Source organism: Furipterus horrens, unplaced genomic scaffold (genome assembly GCF_987537825.1).
Source record: "Furipterus horrens unplaced genomic scaffold, mFurHor1.1.pri manual_scaffold_12, whole genome shotgun sequence".
Lineage (NCBI taxonomy): Eukaryota > Metazoa > Chordata > Mammalia > Chiroptera > Furipteridae > Furipterus > Furipterus horrens.
The window spans coordinates 47,154,063-47,172,136 of NW_028327182.1; the positions used below are offsets into that span (position 1 = coordinate 47,154,063).

The 18,074-nt window shown below is 43.1% G+C and overlaps 1 protein-coding gene across 2 annotated transcripts in view; it reads left to right on the top strand.

Annotated features, from left to right (window-relative positions):
- SERP2 (stress associated endoplasmic reticulum protein family member 2) overlaps window positions 1–18,074 on the top strand; it is a 50,469-nt gene that overhangs the window by 10,839 nt on the left and 21,556 nt on the right. Inside the window, exon 3 of one of the 2 annotated variants that reach the window (XM_090258144.1) lies at window positions 16,847–17,293. The exons of the other annotated variant lie outside the window; for it this stretch is intronic. Within the exon in view, the coding sequence (XP_090114270.1) occupies window positions 16,847–16,887 (41 nt within the window). The 3' untranslated portion in view covers window positions 16,888–17,293. Of the gene's footprint in view, window positions 1–16,846; window positions 17,294–18,074 lie in introns of those variants that run through there. 2 annotated transcript variants of the gene reach the window in all.

An 18,074-nucleotide genomic window follows, 5' to 3' on the forward strand; every position in this document is an offset into this window, starting at 1 on the left:
CCTCTCTCCCAGTTCTGTGATCCAAAGTACAAGAGGCCACACACACCTCACATCTGACCATCCATCATGCATATCCTCACTTATGCTCTTGCCTGTTACACTCACACAAAATGCACTGTAATTTCTGGTGGAGTTTCCATACTTCTACAGACACACTCTGTGTCCCTCAGGTCTCTTTCCTTTGAACAAGACATACCCGTATGCCAGGCTTAAGTTTCATTTCACCAAGTCCCAGTGATACCTATGAGGTCATTTGCCCTCTCTGAGTTCATGTCCTTGGTTATTTCTATTTTGGATATTTTTTATACAGATAGGGAAGATATGAGATCTTCTAATATTAATGAAGATGTTGATCATTGATCTGATTCTCCTGAAAGACTCCATTACCTTACTCTATTAACCCACATTTCTAATTGATGATTGGTTGGACAATGTGCTCTTTTTCAAAGTAGTGTTGGTATGCCTAGGGTAAATAAATAATCAGGTCAGGCAAGGAATAAAAAATGCACATCTTACTTATTTTCCTAGCTATATTCTGGTACAAAATAGACAGGGAGAAGTTAAGAATAATATAGGAAAGGGTCAAGCCAAAGAACTTATATGCACAACCCATGGACATGAACTAAGAGGGATAGGATTGCTGGAGGGAAGGGGGGTACTGGGCAGAGGGGAGCAAAGGGGAAAAAAACTGGGACTACTGAAACAACATAATAAATAAAATATACTTAAAAAAAGAATTAAAGCTAGTTAAATGTTGGCACTTAAGTACATGCTCATTTATTGGTCGCCCTTACTCCACTTAATGTGGAAAAACAAATCTGGAAGAGGTTGCGAGGTCCCTTTATTATAGGGAGTGATGTTTCCCAGCACACTTTGACCCCTTGCTTCTCAGTCTCTTGCGTATGGCTTTCCTCATTCTCCTTTCATGACTGCTGTGCTGATAAGAGCAAGATAATGAAAGGGAAGAAAGAGAAACCTAGAGAACAGTGAGGATACAGGAGCAAGGCACCCAGACACCCCTGGCCAAAATATGCACCCAGGGAATGCCCACCATCTTACCAAGAAATTGGATAAGAGCACTGGGGCTGTGCCGAGGACCCCAAGATCTGAGTCTGAGTACATGAGTGTAATCTCTAATACACTGCCCTATTAAAAGGCAGTTGAAGTAGGTTTATATAAATACACCCCTCTCCAGAAGTAAGTAAATTTCCACATTCCACTATTGCAAAAGGTTTTGTAGGCAAAACACTCCTTTGAAACCTGACCAGTTGGCAGTAATAGGATAAGAGGCCTCAGAGGAGGGGAGAATTTTGGAATCTGCCAGATGTGGGTTTAAAGCCTAGATTTTCTATTTATCAGCTGAATAATCTTGGACAACTTATTTACTCTCTCTGTATTGATCCCCTTACCAATCGAATAGGGATATAGGAGTGCCACCACAGGTAGTCCTGGCATCCAATTGGTCCAGGGGTGTCAGTGCTGACCCGCAACATGCTTGAAACCTGCAGCTTCAGCCATCACACATCACCTCTGCCTTTGTGGCCCTCATGGAAAAGAATGGCCCCAGGGGTGGATGGTTTGTCATGGGGTGGGCACTCAGGCTGCCATCTGCCTCTTATCCTCCCAGGTTGAGCCTTTAATTGGCAGGCTCAGCCATCACAGTTTTCTGGATCTTTCAGAAAACAGTAGGTCCTGCCTCTTCACTCCAAGGATAAATGTGAGCAATTTTAAGTGGTAACACTCTGGGTACATGAGACTCTTTTCCCAAGATAAAGCATCTAAATCTTTTAGATCTCCCTACGCAAGAAAAAGGAAGCACCCACATGCAGACTAAAAATCAATGAATAGCGGTTTGTATTTTAAGTTGAATATCAGAAGTAAAATGTGAGTTTCATTTCCTTAACACAATCTACATACACCACTGTTCTGCTATAAAAGTTTTCTTTGTGAGATAGAAAGGCTTTGGGAATGTGTGTTCTTTTGAGACACAGTGTTATCTCATGGCCATCTTATGCTTTGTTTTGCTCAATTTCATAACCAGATTTATTGTTATTGATATTATATACATTCTGTCAGAAATCTAAGACCTGCTTCTCAAATACCTGTTATGGGACCCCCTCAAGTGATTATTCCAAATAGGCCAGAAAGTTGTCCTGTTCAAGTCTTGTCCTAGGACTTTGTGTTGCTGAAACCTTTTTAACTGGTTACATTTACCTTCATTTGATCTCCTAGGACCCCAGATCCACACTGAAGCCCAAAGGATCAAAATACCCCCCCTTTAAATAAAAACATTATCTTTCATTTCTGCTAGTATTGGGGCCTCTCTCCAGATAAGCAGTTCATCCCAACTTTCTCAATCCTTGATTTCAAAACCTGTCTTTCTGGAGAAATGTTTGATAGCTTCTGAAGAGTTATTTTTTATCTTGAGACTGAGAGACAAGCGTGACCTGGATTGTCTGCCTGAGATAGTAAAGACTGCTATCCTCACAAGACACTAGCAGTCTTAATGACCTTCCCCAGACTACTAATGACACTAGTCACCACTGTTTATGCTCAGAGCCCTGGCTTTTTCTCCTCTTTTATCCTCAGCTCTTTCAAAAGCCTTATTGAGAAAGATTCTGAGGCCACAACAAAGCTTTGGGTGAAAATGTGCTACAATCCATTACTTGTGTCTGTCATGGCCATGGTAATAACAGCAGGCTCCCATGCTCATCTTTGCGGCAGCTGTTCTAACCTCATAATATCAGTGCCACTGTGATCACAGGACAACCATCTTCTGCATTTTCAACTTACCTCTTTGATTAGAATGCCTCCTGGACTCGACAAAATTAGGTCTTTTTCTTAACATGTTAGTTGTTGAGACAGTTCAGTCATTTTGTCAACATATACAGTACATATTCTTGTGATCCTGTAATATTATTTACCTTTTCCAAGCCCTAGAGTGATATTGTGCAGTGACAGGAAGCAGCAGTCTCAGACATAACTCTTTGCAACATGGTTGTATCCTTCTCCATTCTTACCCCTCACTGAGGTTTCAACTGGGATTAACGGAGTCACCATCCTCTGATTCTCATGGGGACTCTTCCATACCAGCCATGCCCCAGTTCACTCCCTTGGACTGTTTCCCCCTCCTGTATTTCTAATTTCAATTTTATTTCCCTCTCTCTCTCTGACCAATCTTGATCTTCATTTCCTAATTAGTGATTATGAGAATTTCAGTGGTTACTAAAGCCTGGGTATTCTTGAAACTGAGAAGCTTATAAATGCCATCAAAGGGAAGCCTCTAGGATAACAAAATTAGCTTATGCCTGTTATTTTATTTATAATTTTCTATATTTTCCAATTTTGTCAATGAGCATACATTACTTTTATATCCATAAAAATTTAACTGTAATTTAAGAACAAAACATCTAAACTAGTGTTTTCTGGCTTTTATTTTAAGCAGCAAAACTCTTTGTTCAAATCTTAAATGAAAACAAATGAAAGAGCAGCTATTCTGTTTGATGTGCGATCTATGTGTGTATGTGTGTACATGTGCATGTTTGTGTATGTGCTTGTGTGTGTGTTGCATGTTTGTGTGTATCTGTATGTGTATGGGGTACCTCCTATGTTGCTGGATATTCTGATGTCTTCATCCCCAGAACAGAATATCGAGCTGGACTGTCTTTGCCCATCACATAAGAAATTGTGTCTGGCCCAGAGCTGGCCCCTGCTATTGCAGTTAATACCTTTCAGGAGCCGACCAGGTTTATTTGGCACCAGCACTTGTGATCGGCTGCACTTTTCTGGGCAGGGACATTTCTTTTGTTTGTCAGTTCACAGACTGTACTCTTCTCCTGTATACTCCAGAGACTCTACCTGCAGGAGTTGGGTGGGAAGAGAGATAATGTCACAGATATGTCTGTTTTTCAGGACAACTTATTCAGAGAGGTATGAAGAAGTGATTCCCTGAGATATTCTCAGATGGGCCTCAACTTCTCATTCTCTCAGCCTCATGTTTCAGGTCATCCATCTTCCCTCCTCTATATATGGGCCAGGGACTTCTCCATTTCTGGAAGTGCTAACATCCAGCCATCCTAGGACTGAATGTTTTGTTAAGGACAGTACGGAGGAGGAAAAATACTTAACTCACATGTATGCCAGCCCCAGGGCCAGCCTCCCTGGGTTTGAAACCTGGCTTTGCCATCTGCTAGCTGTGTGGCCTTGTCCAAGCTACTCATGCTCACTTTAAGTCTCAGTTCTCCCATTCTTCAAAGGGTTAGCACTGGTGCCTAATCCGTAGGATCCTCATGAAAACTAATCCTGAGGGTTAATGCACATCTAATGTTTAGTGGAGTCATGGTAATGGTTTTATAAATGTTTGTTGTTATTGTCATTATGTTGATGGTCCTTAGTCACACCATCTCCCCAGCTCTTAAACTCCTTAGCAATGCTCTGACCAAGATTCTCAATGCTTACAAAGAAAGAAAGATACCGTTGTGACCTTTTGGTGACATCGCTTTGTGACGATGAGAACACCAGAGTGGAGGGGCATAGCTCTTTGATACTGAGGCACCTGCATGAACTCCAGCCACACCTGGACAGGTAGAGGGCAGGCCGTATCAGCCAGAGGTCAGTGGAATCACTTCTGCAGGAGCAGCTGGAGCCTCTACCCTATTTCTAGAAAGAACTCTTTCCAAACTAGGCACAGCTACTTTGGCAGCCCTTTCTTTCTTCCTTTTTTTAAAGTATATTTTATTGATTATGTTGTTACAGTAGTCCCAATTTTTTCCCCTTTGCTCCCCTCTGCCCATTACTGCCTTACCTCAGCAATCCCACCTCCTTAGTTCATGTCCATGGGTCATGCATATAAGTTCTTTGGCTTCACCCTTTCCTATATTATTCTTAACTTCCCCCTGTCTATTTTGTACCAACCAACTATGCTTAATCCCTGCACCATTTCCCCAATTCCCCCCCTTTCCCCTCCCAGCTGATAACCCTCCAAATTATCCCTATACCTATGATTCTGTTCCTATTCTGGTTTGCTTAGTGGGATTTTGTTTTTATGTTTTAGATTCAGTCGTTGATAGTTGTGAGTTTGTTGTCATTTAGTGTTCATAGTTTTCATCTTCTTTTTCTTAAATAATTCCCTTTAACATTTTATATAATAATGGCTGGTGATAATGAATTATTTTAGTTTTACCTTGTCTGGGAAGCACTTCATCTGCCCTTCCATTCTAAATGATGACATTGCTCGATAGAGTAATCTTGGTTGTAGGTCCTTGATTTTCATCACCTTGAATACTTCTTGCCAGTACCTTCTTGCCTGCAAAGTTTCTTTTGAGAAATCAATTGATAGTCTTATAGGCAGCCCTTTGTAGGTAACTCTCTACTTTTCTCTTGCTGCTTTTAAGATTCTCTTTTTTAAAATATGCTTTATTGATTATGCTGTTACAGTTGTCTCAATTTCTTTTCCCTTTGTTCACCTCCACCCAGTGACATCCTTCCCTCCAGTTGTCCCCCCATCCCTTTGGTCCATGCCCATTGGTTGTGCATATAGTTCTTCTCAACATCTTCCTATGCACTCCACTCCCTCCTACTATGCTTCTTAATTCCTGTACCATCTCCTTCCCTTTCCCAACTTCCTGCTCCCTGCTGACCTCCCCCCACAATGTTCCCCATACCTATAATTCTTTTCCCACTCTTGTTGCCTACTTAGTTTGCCTTTGTTTCAGTTCACTAGCTTCTCTTGTTGGTTGTTGTGATACAGTTTTCATTTTAATGTTCATAGTTTTGATCCTCTTTCTCCTAAACAAGTCCCTTTAACATTTCACGTGACAGTGGTTTGGATCTGATGAACTCCTTCAGTTTTACTTTGTCCTGGAAGCACTTTCTCTGCCCTTCTATTCTGAATGACAGCTTCACTGGATAGAGTAATCGTGGTTGTAGGCTTTTGATTACTTTGAATATTTCTTACCAGCCCCTTATTGCCTGCAGAGTTTCTTTTGAGAAATCAGCTGATAGTCTTATTGAGACCCCTTTGTATGTAATTCTCTTCTTCTCTCTTGCTGCTTTTAAGATTCTCTCTTTATCCTTAACTTTCGACATTTTAATTATAATGTTTCTTGGTGTGGTTCTCCTCGGGTCCATTTCTTTTGGAACTCTCTGTGCTTCCTGGACCTGTAAGTCTATTTCCTTCCCCAAGTTAGGGAAGTTCTGCTTCATTATTTTTCACATAATTTTTCAATTTCTAGTTCTTCTTCTTCACCTTCTGGCAACCCTGTGATTCTGATGTTGGCCTGCTTATAGCTATCCAATAAGTTACTGAGCCTCTCCTTATTTTCCTCACTTCTCATTTCCGCTTTCTGCACTGGTTGACTGTTTGTTCCTTCCCTATGTTCTGACTTGTTAATTTGATCTCTGGTTTTCTTTTCCTCACCACTAGTTTCGTATGTATTTATGTTCATTTCAGCAGGAGTAGTCTTCATTCCTTCCCATCTTGTTTAAGATCTGCTGTTAGGTCTGTAAGCATTCTTATAACCAAAGCTCTGAACTGTGCCTCAGAAAGATTTCCTATCTGCTGCTTCATTAGATTAGATATTTGCTGGCTGGTCAGCTGCGTCACCGGGATCTCTATCATGATCTGTGCCATCCTGACAGTTTTGTGTTTACCTTTGCTTCTTGGGCAGGGCTGTCACACCTCTTACACTATAGGGGGTGGAGCCCCATGGACTCATCACAACCAGTCAACCCCTCTCACCACGCTGTGGCATTTTCTGTATGGGTGGGGGTCCAAGACGGATTCCTGCCGTTCACTCTTGCTGAGACCTGGAGTCTCCTCCTCTGTCCACTCCCTCCGGGCCTCAGAGTCCAAAGTAATGGAGATCTGCCTTCTCCAGCTTTGGGATTGCAAACTGGCAGGTCTGGTCTGCAGCCGAGGGTGCTCCCAAGATGCTTCTCATCTCCCCTTAAATACGGGTGTCTGTACTTACCACTGTCCTGCCGCCATCGCTGCTGCTGCCATGGACAGCACAGCTTGACCTCTCCACCCCAGCTTCGCCCCTCCTACCTGTCCGGACGAGCACCACTTTTTTATAACTTCATACATTGGACTTCCATTTATTTTCTGGAACTTCTGGTTATTTCTGTTTTTGTGGTAGCTGTATCCTTCTTAGTTGTGGAGGGAGACAGAGCATGTTAGTCTAGGCCTCCATCTTGGCTGGAAGTCTCCTGTGTTTGTTTGGTTCTGAGTCCCAGGCAGAGCTGCCACTCCTATTTTGTTGTAAGAAGCAGAGCCTTAGTTATTCATCAGTTACAGGCAACCTGTTTCACCACGTTGTGGTACTGGATGTCGGGGAGGGGTCTGAGAAGGAACAATGCCACTTGCCCAGCACTCACCCCTTTTCCAGGCACCTCTCCCACCTCCACACCAGACTGGCACCCCTCTAGCTGCTGCCCTGGTCATCGTTCCCAGAGTGAATGGGTCTGTGGATGTTCTAGGTCCATGGGGGCCCTTTAAACAAGTGGACTCTGCTGAGAGACCAGCAGTTTCTGCCTCCATCCCAACCCCACTGGTCTGCAGAGTCAAAAGCAATGAGGCTTGATTTTCCCCAGTGCTGGGACAGTGAGCTGTTTGGTCTGGTGAGGAGCTGGGAACGCTCCCTGGGTGTCCCTTCTGACTTTTTAAACCGTGTAACTGTGCTTTCCACTGGCCTGCTGCTGTTGCCGCTACTGCCATCCTCACACCATGGCCTCTCCACCCCGACTCCTCCCTTCCTACCTGTCTGGCACCCCTATGATTCGGATGTTGGCATGTTTAAAGTTGTCCCAGAGGTTCCTATGCCTCTCCTCATTTTTTTCAATTCTTGTTTCCTCAGTCTCTACTCGTTGACTGTTTTTTTCTTCCTTGTGTTCCAAATCATTGATTTGAACCCCGGTTTCCTTCCCTTCACCATTGGTTTTGTGTGGGTTTTCCTTCATTTCACTTTTTTATATCTTTATTTGCTGGACTTCCTTGCACTTTGATTTTCTGGAACTTCTGGTTGTTTCTAATTTTGAGGTAGTTCTATTCCTTCTTAGTTGTGGAGGTAGGCGCAGCATGTCTGTCTATGCCTCCATCTTGGCCGGAAGTCCAAGATTCTCTCTTTATCTTTTTTGGCATTTTAATTGTGATGTGTCTTGGTGTGGTCTTCTTTGGGTCTAGCTTGTTTGGGACTCTCTGTGCTTCCTGAACTTGTATGTCTTTTCCTTCACCAAATTTGGGAAGTTTTCCTTCATTATTTTTTCACATAAGTTTTCAATTTCTTGCTCTTTCTCTTCTCCTTCTGGCACCCCTATGATTCGGATGTTGGCATGTTTAAAGTTGTCCCAGAGGTTCCTATGCCTCTCCTCATTTTTTTCAATTCTTGTTTCCTCAGTCTGTACTCGTTGACTGTTTTTTTCTTCCTTGTGTTCCAAATCATTGATTTGAACCCCGGTTTCCTTCCCTTCACCATTGGTTTTGTGTGGGTTTTCCTTCATTTCACTTAGCATAGCCTTCACTTCTTCCCTTATGCGTTTGCTGTATTCAAGCATCTGTCAAGCCTGTGAGCATCTTTATCATCAGTGTTTGGAATTCTGCATCTGTTAGGTTGGCTATCTCCTTGTTGCTTAGTTCTCCCACTAGAACCTTGATCCATTCCCCCTTTTGGGCCATACTTCTCTGTCTCCTCATCTTGACAAGTTCCTATGTTTGTTTGCCTCTGTGTCTTAGGTAGGGCTGTCGCTCCTGTTACATTTTAAGGGGCGGAGCCTTAGGTATTTATCAGTACAGGACGACTGTTTCGTCACATTGTGGCACTATATGTGGGCGTGGGGTCTGAGAGGGAACCATGCCACTTGCTCAGCACTTGACCGTTTTCCAGGCACCTCTCCCGCCTTCGTATGGGACTGGGGCCTCTCTAGGTGTTGTCCTGGTCATCATTCCCAGAGTGGGTGGGTTTGCGGATGTTCTAGGACTGTGGGGGCTCTTTAAACAAGCGAACTCTGCTGAGAGGCAGTTTCTTCCTCTGCCTCTGACTTTATTTTCCCTGGCGCTAGAATCACGTGTGAGCTGTGTGGTCTGGTCTGATTCTGGGAACACACCCTAGGTGTCCCTCCCCACTTTTTAAAGTGTGTTACTGTGCTTTCTGCCAGCCTGGCACTGCCACCGCTGCTGCTGCCACCACCACACCAGGTCCTTTCCACCCCGGCTCCACCCCTCCTACCTGTCTGGATGAGTATTTCTGCTTTATGTAGTAGTCCCTCTCTATATCACGGTTCACTTATTGCAGCCTCACTGTATTGCAGTATTTTTTAAAAATTATATTTATTTATCTCAAAGTTTTCACTATAAGGTTAATAAGGGACTGGGAACAGTTTATAAGTGTGTGGGAAGGGTTTATAAAGCCTTAAACTATATATAAATACTAAAATAAATGTAAGGTTCCTCCTTCGCGGATTTTCACCTATCGTGGGGGTATCTAGAATGTAATACCCATGATAAGTGAGGGAATACTGTATTTTTGTTTGCTGGACTTCCATGCAGTTTGATTTTCTGGGACTTCTGGTTGTTTCTAGTTTTGAGGTAGTTGTATTCCTTCTTAGTTATGGAGGGAGACCCAGCGCGTCTCTCTAGGCCTCCATCTTGGCTGGAAGTCTCTGGCTGCCCTTTCTTGATGCCAGACCCTACACATACATTTCCCTTCTACTCACACAAAACCAAGGCTTCGAGAGGAAATCAACCAGCATCCCAGGCTAAGAAGTGAGAGAACTAATACCTAACCTAAACTCAAAACCCAGCGCTTTCTGTTACCCTGCATTTCTTCTCTGTTTTATTTCCCCACAAGTACTATCCACAGGTTTCTACCAACTTTAGGCCTTTAGCATATGACTATGCCTTGAAAAAAATCCTGTTAAGACATCTCCTTCTTTACTGCCAGAAAAGGTACATTGTCCAGAGATACCAGATGGGCAGCCCTCCTGGGTCTGCTCCAAGGTGGATAAAGCCTTCACCAAGTTAGGGCTGCTTTTTGACTGGGCCACATGGCACCCATCACCTTCGTTTTTCCTGGACATGTGCATCAGGGCGGATTTGAATTCACCATGTTTGCAGGTCAACCACATAAACACTGGTCTTTGCTGGAGACCACCAGCACATTCCTGGAATTGTGACACCCAGAGGGAGTCCTTCCCCTGAGACTGGCAATGCGATGCTTGAGAAACAGAGCAGTCCTAGAGAAACCCTTCTGTTTCACTGCCAAAGAGAGACTGAAGACATGCATCTACTCAGAACTCCTGCCTCGATATCTGATGTGGGCAATCTAGAGAAGCTCTCATCAGACAATGCCTTCCACCAGGTGACTTGTGACCTTCCTTGTCATGTGCCACCCTCTGCCCTGTGCCCATGGAGCATTTGGGTTTGTGTGTGGTCTCCTTCTGAGAGGAGTGTTTCTGCTGTCTGCATTATCTTCTTTGCTAATAATATCCCTTCTTTTAACAGTGTCTTCCTGCCTGTCCCTGTCCCTAGCATCTCTCTCTTTTTCCTCTTCTCCATCTCTGGAGAAGCCACCAGGAAGCATTACCAGAAAATGATTCCTTGCTTTTGACTTTCTCTGTACTGATTCTTTTAGAGAGCTTAATGACCCATCTTTGCAGTGTCTCATCTCCTAACATTTCTAGTTGTATCTCACCCTGTTCATACTTTTCTTTTTCTTACTAGCTCTTTTTTCATTTTTTCAGATGAAAAAAGAAAATCTAGTTGTGTGATTTCTAGAGTTGTCTTATCCACCTAAAGGGTATGCTTCTGGCCTGTCTTAATCTCTCTTCTCAGGAACTTCCTGGATCTCTTTTTTCAAGTATTTATTTTCAATAAAAGTGACTTTCCGAAGTCTCCTATTGTCTGATGGGACAACTTTCTGGTAGTCCTTCCTGATGTCCAGCTTCTGACAGTTTCCTGTGTCTTTCTGGCACTCCCAATTAACTGGGGAAGGTCAGTCCCCAGGGTAAGAGTGTAGCTAGGATGACACAGTCCCGGGCCTTAAGGAGTTGTTGGTCTGTCATGACTTAGCTTCCCCTCCAAGGACTGAGCTCTTAAAACATTTGAATCTAAAGGTATCCATTTGATGATGACTCTTGGTCTGCAAAGTAACTTTGAAGTTTTTAATATGTATTTTCCTCCATAACCTTTGTAATTATTCACTTTTCATTCCTTCAATAAATATTTACTGAGGAGCTACTATGTGCCCAGAACAGAGCTAGGCCCGGGGGTATGGTCATGAGCAAAATTATCTAAGGTCCCTGCTGTCCTATAGCTTACAGTCTAGTAGGGAAACAAGGTGAGCTAATGAAGTAATTACACTAACACATGTAAAATTTCAGGCATGAAAGTGTGTGAGGAGAGGCATGTAGGGCTGTGAAAGCATATAATTCAAAAGGCTGGTATGCACTGGGTAAGTGGTTCCCAAAGTGTGGTCCCTGGACCAGTAGCCTTAGCATCACCTGCAAACTATAATAGATAGAAATATACATTCTCATTTCCCACCTGAGACCCATTGGATTAGACACTTTGGGGGTGGGGTCCAGCACCTATGTTTTTGTAAGTCCTCAGGAGATTGGGATACACACTCAAGTTTGAAAAATCTTGCTCCAGATTGTCAAATGGGACTTCTCTGAAGATATAACTTTTGAATTATGAAGGAACAAGGTGGGCTGGGTAAAGTATTTCACACAGAAAAAAATGGCATGTGTAAAAGCCCTGTAGTAAGAGCAGAGAGCTTTTGAAACCAGGAGGGATTACTCAAGAGAGTAGAAGAGTGATAAAAGATGAGTCTGGTCAGGTTGGCAGGAGCCAGAATACACAGGTCAGGGAGGCCTCATCAAGGATTGGGCAATAGGAGGCTTTGGATGTGCTTTAAACAAAGGGATAACATCTTGTTTGTTTTTAGTTAAAGAATTAATCTGTCTGTAGGATAGTGAAAAGACTGAACAGTTGCAAGAGTAGACCTGCTTTGGAGGTCACCACAGGCACCTGGAGAAAGAAGATGGTCATTGGGACAAGGGTGGTTTCTGGAGGGTGGGAAGGATGGAGAGAAGGGTGCATAATCACAGATTCTTAGGTAAGGTCCACAGGTCTCCTTTACCAATTGGAGGTGTTAAGGATAATTCTGGTGTTTTGTTTTACATGAAAGATGGAGGATAGTAATGCGGAGTTTAATGGTAGGAACAGATCATGAGAAGGTCCTGTTGAGTTTGACATGCTTTTGCGCTACCTTAGTGTCCATGTCAATGAGATGGTAGAAGGTGTGACTGTAGAGCTTGTAGGAGATATCTGGGCTGGCAATACACATGGGCAAGTGAGTCATCATGCTAAGTGGCAACTGAAATTGTGGGCCAGGATGAGATCATTCATGGAGAAAGAATGTAATAAAGAGAAGAAAGCCAGAATGCTCATTGAAAAACTTCACCAATCTTGTATACTGGTCAGGTGGAGTTAGGATGAGCCCATAAAACACAGTTAGTGTAAAGAGCCAACGAGAAGGAGGAAATGAGAAACTAGGAGAAGACAGTGTCACAGAGGCCAAGGAAAGAAAGTGTTTCAAGGAGGTGGTGCTTGGCATTGGTGACCAGGGAAGGGGCAAAGTCGGGAGGATTGTTCTGGGTTGTTTGATTTTTGAGTGTGAGTGGTTCTTGCATGCTAAAGCCTAAGGATTTCCCTGAAAGGGGATGGTGGAATAAAAGAAAGATGTGACCATCATAGGATCATAAACATAGGTGGGAAAGTGAGAGGTTTGGGATTCTGTAGATTCTGTTCTAGCCTGAATTTCTCTGAACCCCTGTGACCCACCCAAGGCCAGATCCCCTGACCTGGAATGCTGGCCATCCCTCCCTTTCTTGGCATCTCTCCCCCTTGCTGTCCTGCCCACCCGAAACCCCTTTCCTACAGTCTGCTCAGCTGTTTTCTCAGCTTTGTTCACCTACTGTTAAGATGTTAACTTATCAGGGTCTAGACTCCCCACTTCCTTTCCCACTTTGAAAGCACTGTTGGCTCCCTTCCTGTTAACTGCCTCAGAAAGTCAGCGTTTGGGAGGCTGGAGTTACTCTGCAGGTCATTATTGGCAGTACACAGAATTGCAATTAATATAATTGGTATAGGACATTGAATGCTTCTTAAACACATTGACACAACTGAAAAAGAAATAATAAACACAACCATCTCTCCATTACCTTAGACAGGGAGGCAAATGGTGAACTTCAAATAGACTAGTCAAAGTAATTTATCCAAGTGGGTTCAATTTTAAAGAGTCATATATAAATACGTTAAGATCCACCAGATTTTTACATGGACTCAATTCGTCGTCGTCGTCGGCAGCCGTCCGTCTCGAGAGACAATGGTGTAGCTTCTTAAGAGTCTATCTGCACCGCCGAGAATGGTTGTGCAGTCCGACTCGGGAGTGACACGTTATCTGTCTCCTCCCGTGTTGAATCGACATCTTGCGATGACGCTGGAGTGTCCTCTCCAGTGAAGCTGAAGCTACAGAGCCTGGGCAGGGTGATATGATTAGGGCTAGGAATAATCTTTAGTTTTTAAAGCAGACTCAGAAAGACATAAGTTGTTTTAATATGTGTTTCTACTCCTCTAAGACAAGCAAATTTTGTATAAGATTCTTTAGAGAAATTTGCAGCAGTTCCTTAAAAAGAATTGAGTGGTTTCATCCCTACCTAGCACTTTTGAAGTCCTGAATTAACCTAATGAGGTATGATATACTAAAAGCACAGACTGTTTTCTATTTGTAGATCTACATCCTGCTGAAATGTTTTCTTATCTAAAGATAAAGTTAACAGAGAAAGAACATTTCTGAGCATTTATTATGAGTACATGTTTCACTTATGTCATTATATTGACTCCTTGCTATCCTTTGAGGTACATACTATCTATAGATTTTTCAAATGCAGAAATCAGGGCTCAAAACTGTTCAGTAATTTCCCCAAGTTCCCACCTCTAGAGAGTGACAGGCAGTTCCGACCTCTGGTCTTTATGCTTATACATGAAGAAGCAGCAGTCATTGCTGAAGTAATAATAATAGTACTAATAATAGCACTAACTCTCATGTATCAAATCCTGAATGTACAAGGAGCCTTCATATACGAGGTCTGTCCAGAAAAAGTCCAGCCATTGTTAATATAATGAGAACAAGTTTGCCTGACGTTGATATAACCTGGCAGCCAAGGAGAGTGAATTAGAATGCACATATGTAAACAATGATGATTTCACTGTACTAGTCAGTGGGGGCAGTAGATACTAGTGAGTGAGCATGTGCACTGTGTGGCCATCATATTCAAAATGACTGAGCAAGTAGAGCAATAAATCTGCATCAAATTTTGCATTAATCTTAAGCATTCCTCAATGGAAACTTTTCAGATGATTCAGAAGGCAGCAGCTATGGGCATTGGTGATTGGCAGCTTCATCACAACAATGTACCAAATCCATCACACCTCATGCAGAGTTTTTTGGTAAAACATCAAATCACCCAGGTGACTCACCTCTCCTACAGCCCAAATTTGGTGCCCTGTGACTTCTGGCTTTTCTCAAAACTAAAAACTAACATCACCTTTGAAAGGGAAGAGATTTCAGATCATCGATGAGATTTAGTAAAATACAACAGGACAGTTAATGGCTATTGGGAGAACTATGTGAGGTCCCCAAGGTGCCTACTTTGAAGGGGACTGAGGCATCATTGTCCTATGTACAATGTCTCTTGTATCTTAGTCAACAAATGTCTCTTTTTCGTATTACATGGCTCGATACCTTCAGGACAGACCCCATATGTCATATCATTTAATCCTATAACAATCCTACAAGTACCATGGTTCTCATTTTACAGGAGAGGAAACAGGCTCAAAGAGGTTAAATTATCTGTTTAGTGAAGAACTGGAATTCAAACCCAGCTTCACCTGACCTTGACATTTCATTTTCAAGTAACTTTGTTAAGTCTAGGAATATTTTCCTGATCCCCAAAACAAAGCCTGAGGCACGGTAGATGTAAATTTCTTTTTCCCCTAATGTTGACTGTACCGCTGCCTCCCAGCACTCCTCTTAAGCCTGAATACCAAAAGTTTATTTAATTTTTATTCTTGTCAGCCTTGGAAGGGGAGGACAGAAACATCAGCTATTTCTGCAAGCTTATGCATTTTGTTAAGGTACACTCTCATGCATCTAGCAACTTCTGTCAAGACCCACCCCAAAAGCCAGACTAGGCCAAGGAAAGCTCTAGTGTGACCAGAATTAAATATCATTAGTTGATGAATTAATTCATTTACTGTATCTAGAGAAGAGCCCTTCCCATGGTCACACAGGACTGGTTTGCTCTAATTTTACACATAATTCTAACAACCTTTGATTTCAGCTTAGTCCACAGCAACATAACAGAAGAAAGCCCACTGCGGATTAGTGTAGTAACACCAGAGGTATTAATAATTAAGACCAAAGAAGGAAAAAAATGTAAGAAGCAGAAATGAGGACCCAGAAGGACAACCGACCAGAGCTATTTTGTCCACTCTCCATAGCAATATTACAGTGGAGTCTTATCAATTACTCTTTTACATTATGGTCACACTGAGCATTCATGAAAAGTTAACATTAAATCATGTTTGTTTTATATCATGTATCGAGTTTCAGAAAATAGTGATGATATGTGCAGGGCTCTGTATTTTTTTTTTTTTTTTTTTTTTTAATAAGAAAAATGCAGTAGTGTTTGATCTAGCCTTCAAATCTCACTGTCTTGAGATTATGGGGCCTTGGCATTGTTTACCTGTGATTCACCAAAGCACAGTGTGTGGAAGACAGCATGTGCTCACTGACTTAGGTGATGAAATGTCAAATACCTTTCCTTCTTGAGGATTCTGGATAAACAGTTTTACGATAGTCACTTAGGAAGCTGCACTCCTGGGTATATTCCCGGATGACATTTTGAAGGAGACAAGGAGCAAGACCCTGGAGCAGTGCTGAATCTTTTTACACATTAAATGAAACGATCCCTAGCCTCCCCTCAAAAATAAAACCTCACTGCGTGGTAGTTGCTATTATCATTGTCTTCATCCAGATTGACCAATATTGCCCACTGGGGAGGGTTTTAAAAAGCAATCAATCAGGACCTTCTTTTCCTAGGACACATTTAAACCCAATATCTAGAACCAGTTTGGAAACTATGTAACCAGCTCTTACTGAAATAAGTGCAGGTAGGTCCCAGGAATTCTCTGTGGCTCATGAAGGAGGTCATGTGGTGAAGATCGAGCCCTGAATAAGTTAGTATTGCTCCGATGGGAGACAGCACATTTCATAAAGTTACAGGCAGCCAGAAGAGTCATTCACATCAGGGTTGGGGCAGCCAGGGACTCAGCTTCATGCATCTGCTCTGTAAACACCTGCCTTTCCACCCAGCTCAGGGGCTGCTTGTTTTCCAGGTCACTGCCATGTTGAAAAGGCAGCCTCACTGCCCTGTTAAATGAGCACAGTGCCTGAGTGAAAGCTCTGTCCCCAGCAGAAGCAGGACGTTCTAGGGAAGGGGACTGGATCTCCCAGCCCCTGAGGAACATCCTGCCTTTACTCGTAGTGGATTTAGCAGGCGTTGTCTATAAATCCCTGAGGCATCCATCAGCAGACACAGGAAAGCTGTCTTTTTAGAGAAGTTCACTGACCTTTTGTTAACTGAACTCCGTGTTAGGAAATATCTAATCAGCTGTGTGCTAATGTGTCAAGGGCCAGGGGTCAGCTGAAGCAGGGCTGCCCTGGGGTTGGGTTTCCAGCTGTGTGCTGTCTGGTGTCTGAGCTGTTTTGTTTTCCTCTTTCAGCTATCTTTCAGATCATTCAGAGCATAAGGATGGGCATGTGAGAAGGCCGGGATTTGACACTGCCCCTCCTGCTGAAGGGTGGAGGACCACTTAAGCTCTTAGCCGGGTATCTGTGGGAAGCAAACAGGCCATGCAGAATTTAAAAAAAAAAAAAAAAAAAAAAGCTCCTTCATTTGTTCCCTGATCACTTCATCATGGATGTCAGACCAAATTGCCTTGTCACAGGACATCTTGGTATATCCATGTTCTGGAGCAGAAAGACATTTAGCTTTTCTGTTGGCAGGATTGGTAGATCCCAGTGTCTGCAGCAGTGCTCTGCTTGGTTTTTCCTTTGGTTTCAGGAATGTATGCATGTGGCCCTGTGAATGATCACCAGTTTGCATTCTGTGGCTACAATCCTCCACTGGGGACTGGTTTTACAAATAAATGTCTTTTTGTTCAATCTTATATCATGTGTGGATTACAGTAAGAAAACTGAAGTTAAGATGTCAGAACAGCTCCAGAAAGGTTAGGGGCAAGAGGTGGGGAACTTGATTATGTGATTGTGAAAGGGCAAGGAAATTTATGACCTGGAACCAGAGCTAGATTTACCCAGCAAGGTGCTGGGTAAACCTTAAGGTCTTTGCCTGAAAGGAAACCCTGGATGACCCTAATGACCTTGTGCTTTCCACACACTTGAGAATTCTTTCTCTCTCTCTCTCTCTCTCTCTCTCTCTCTCTCTCTCTCTCTCGTTGCTGTTCTTATTTTTGAGTCCATAAAAAGCACCAACAATGTTTGTTAAAGTCCCAATTTGCTGCTATCCGAGGCCTCTTTGTGAAAACTGTCCCACCTGGGGCCCAACCCTGCCCTGATAAAGAGCAAGGGACAGGCAGGAGTGTGCTTCACTCTGGGTGGTCAGCTGGGAAAATGGTGGGTGAGGCCCAGGGCTGGTGTGTGAGACAGCCTCTGCCTGGCCAGTCTCCACATAGCCTCTCCAAGTGTGGTCTGTCTGCATCAGCCTCTCAGCACGTTGGGGGGTGGGCGGGGGAGATGCATCTCAAACTGCAGGTTCTTGGGTTCCACCTCAAGTCTGCTAAATCCAAATCACTGCAGGTGGGGCTAAGAATAAATGTTCACTACAAGCCTGGGTAAGGCTTTTGCACCCTAACTTTTGAGGACCACAATCATGAGAAAGCTCACATAGAGGTTTTGTCCCATTTCTAAGTAGTGAAGGCAACCAAAGCTTGT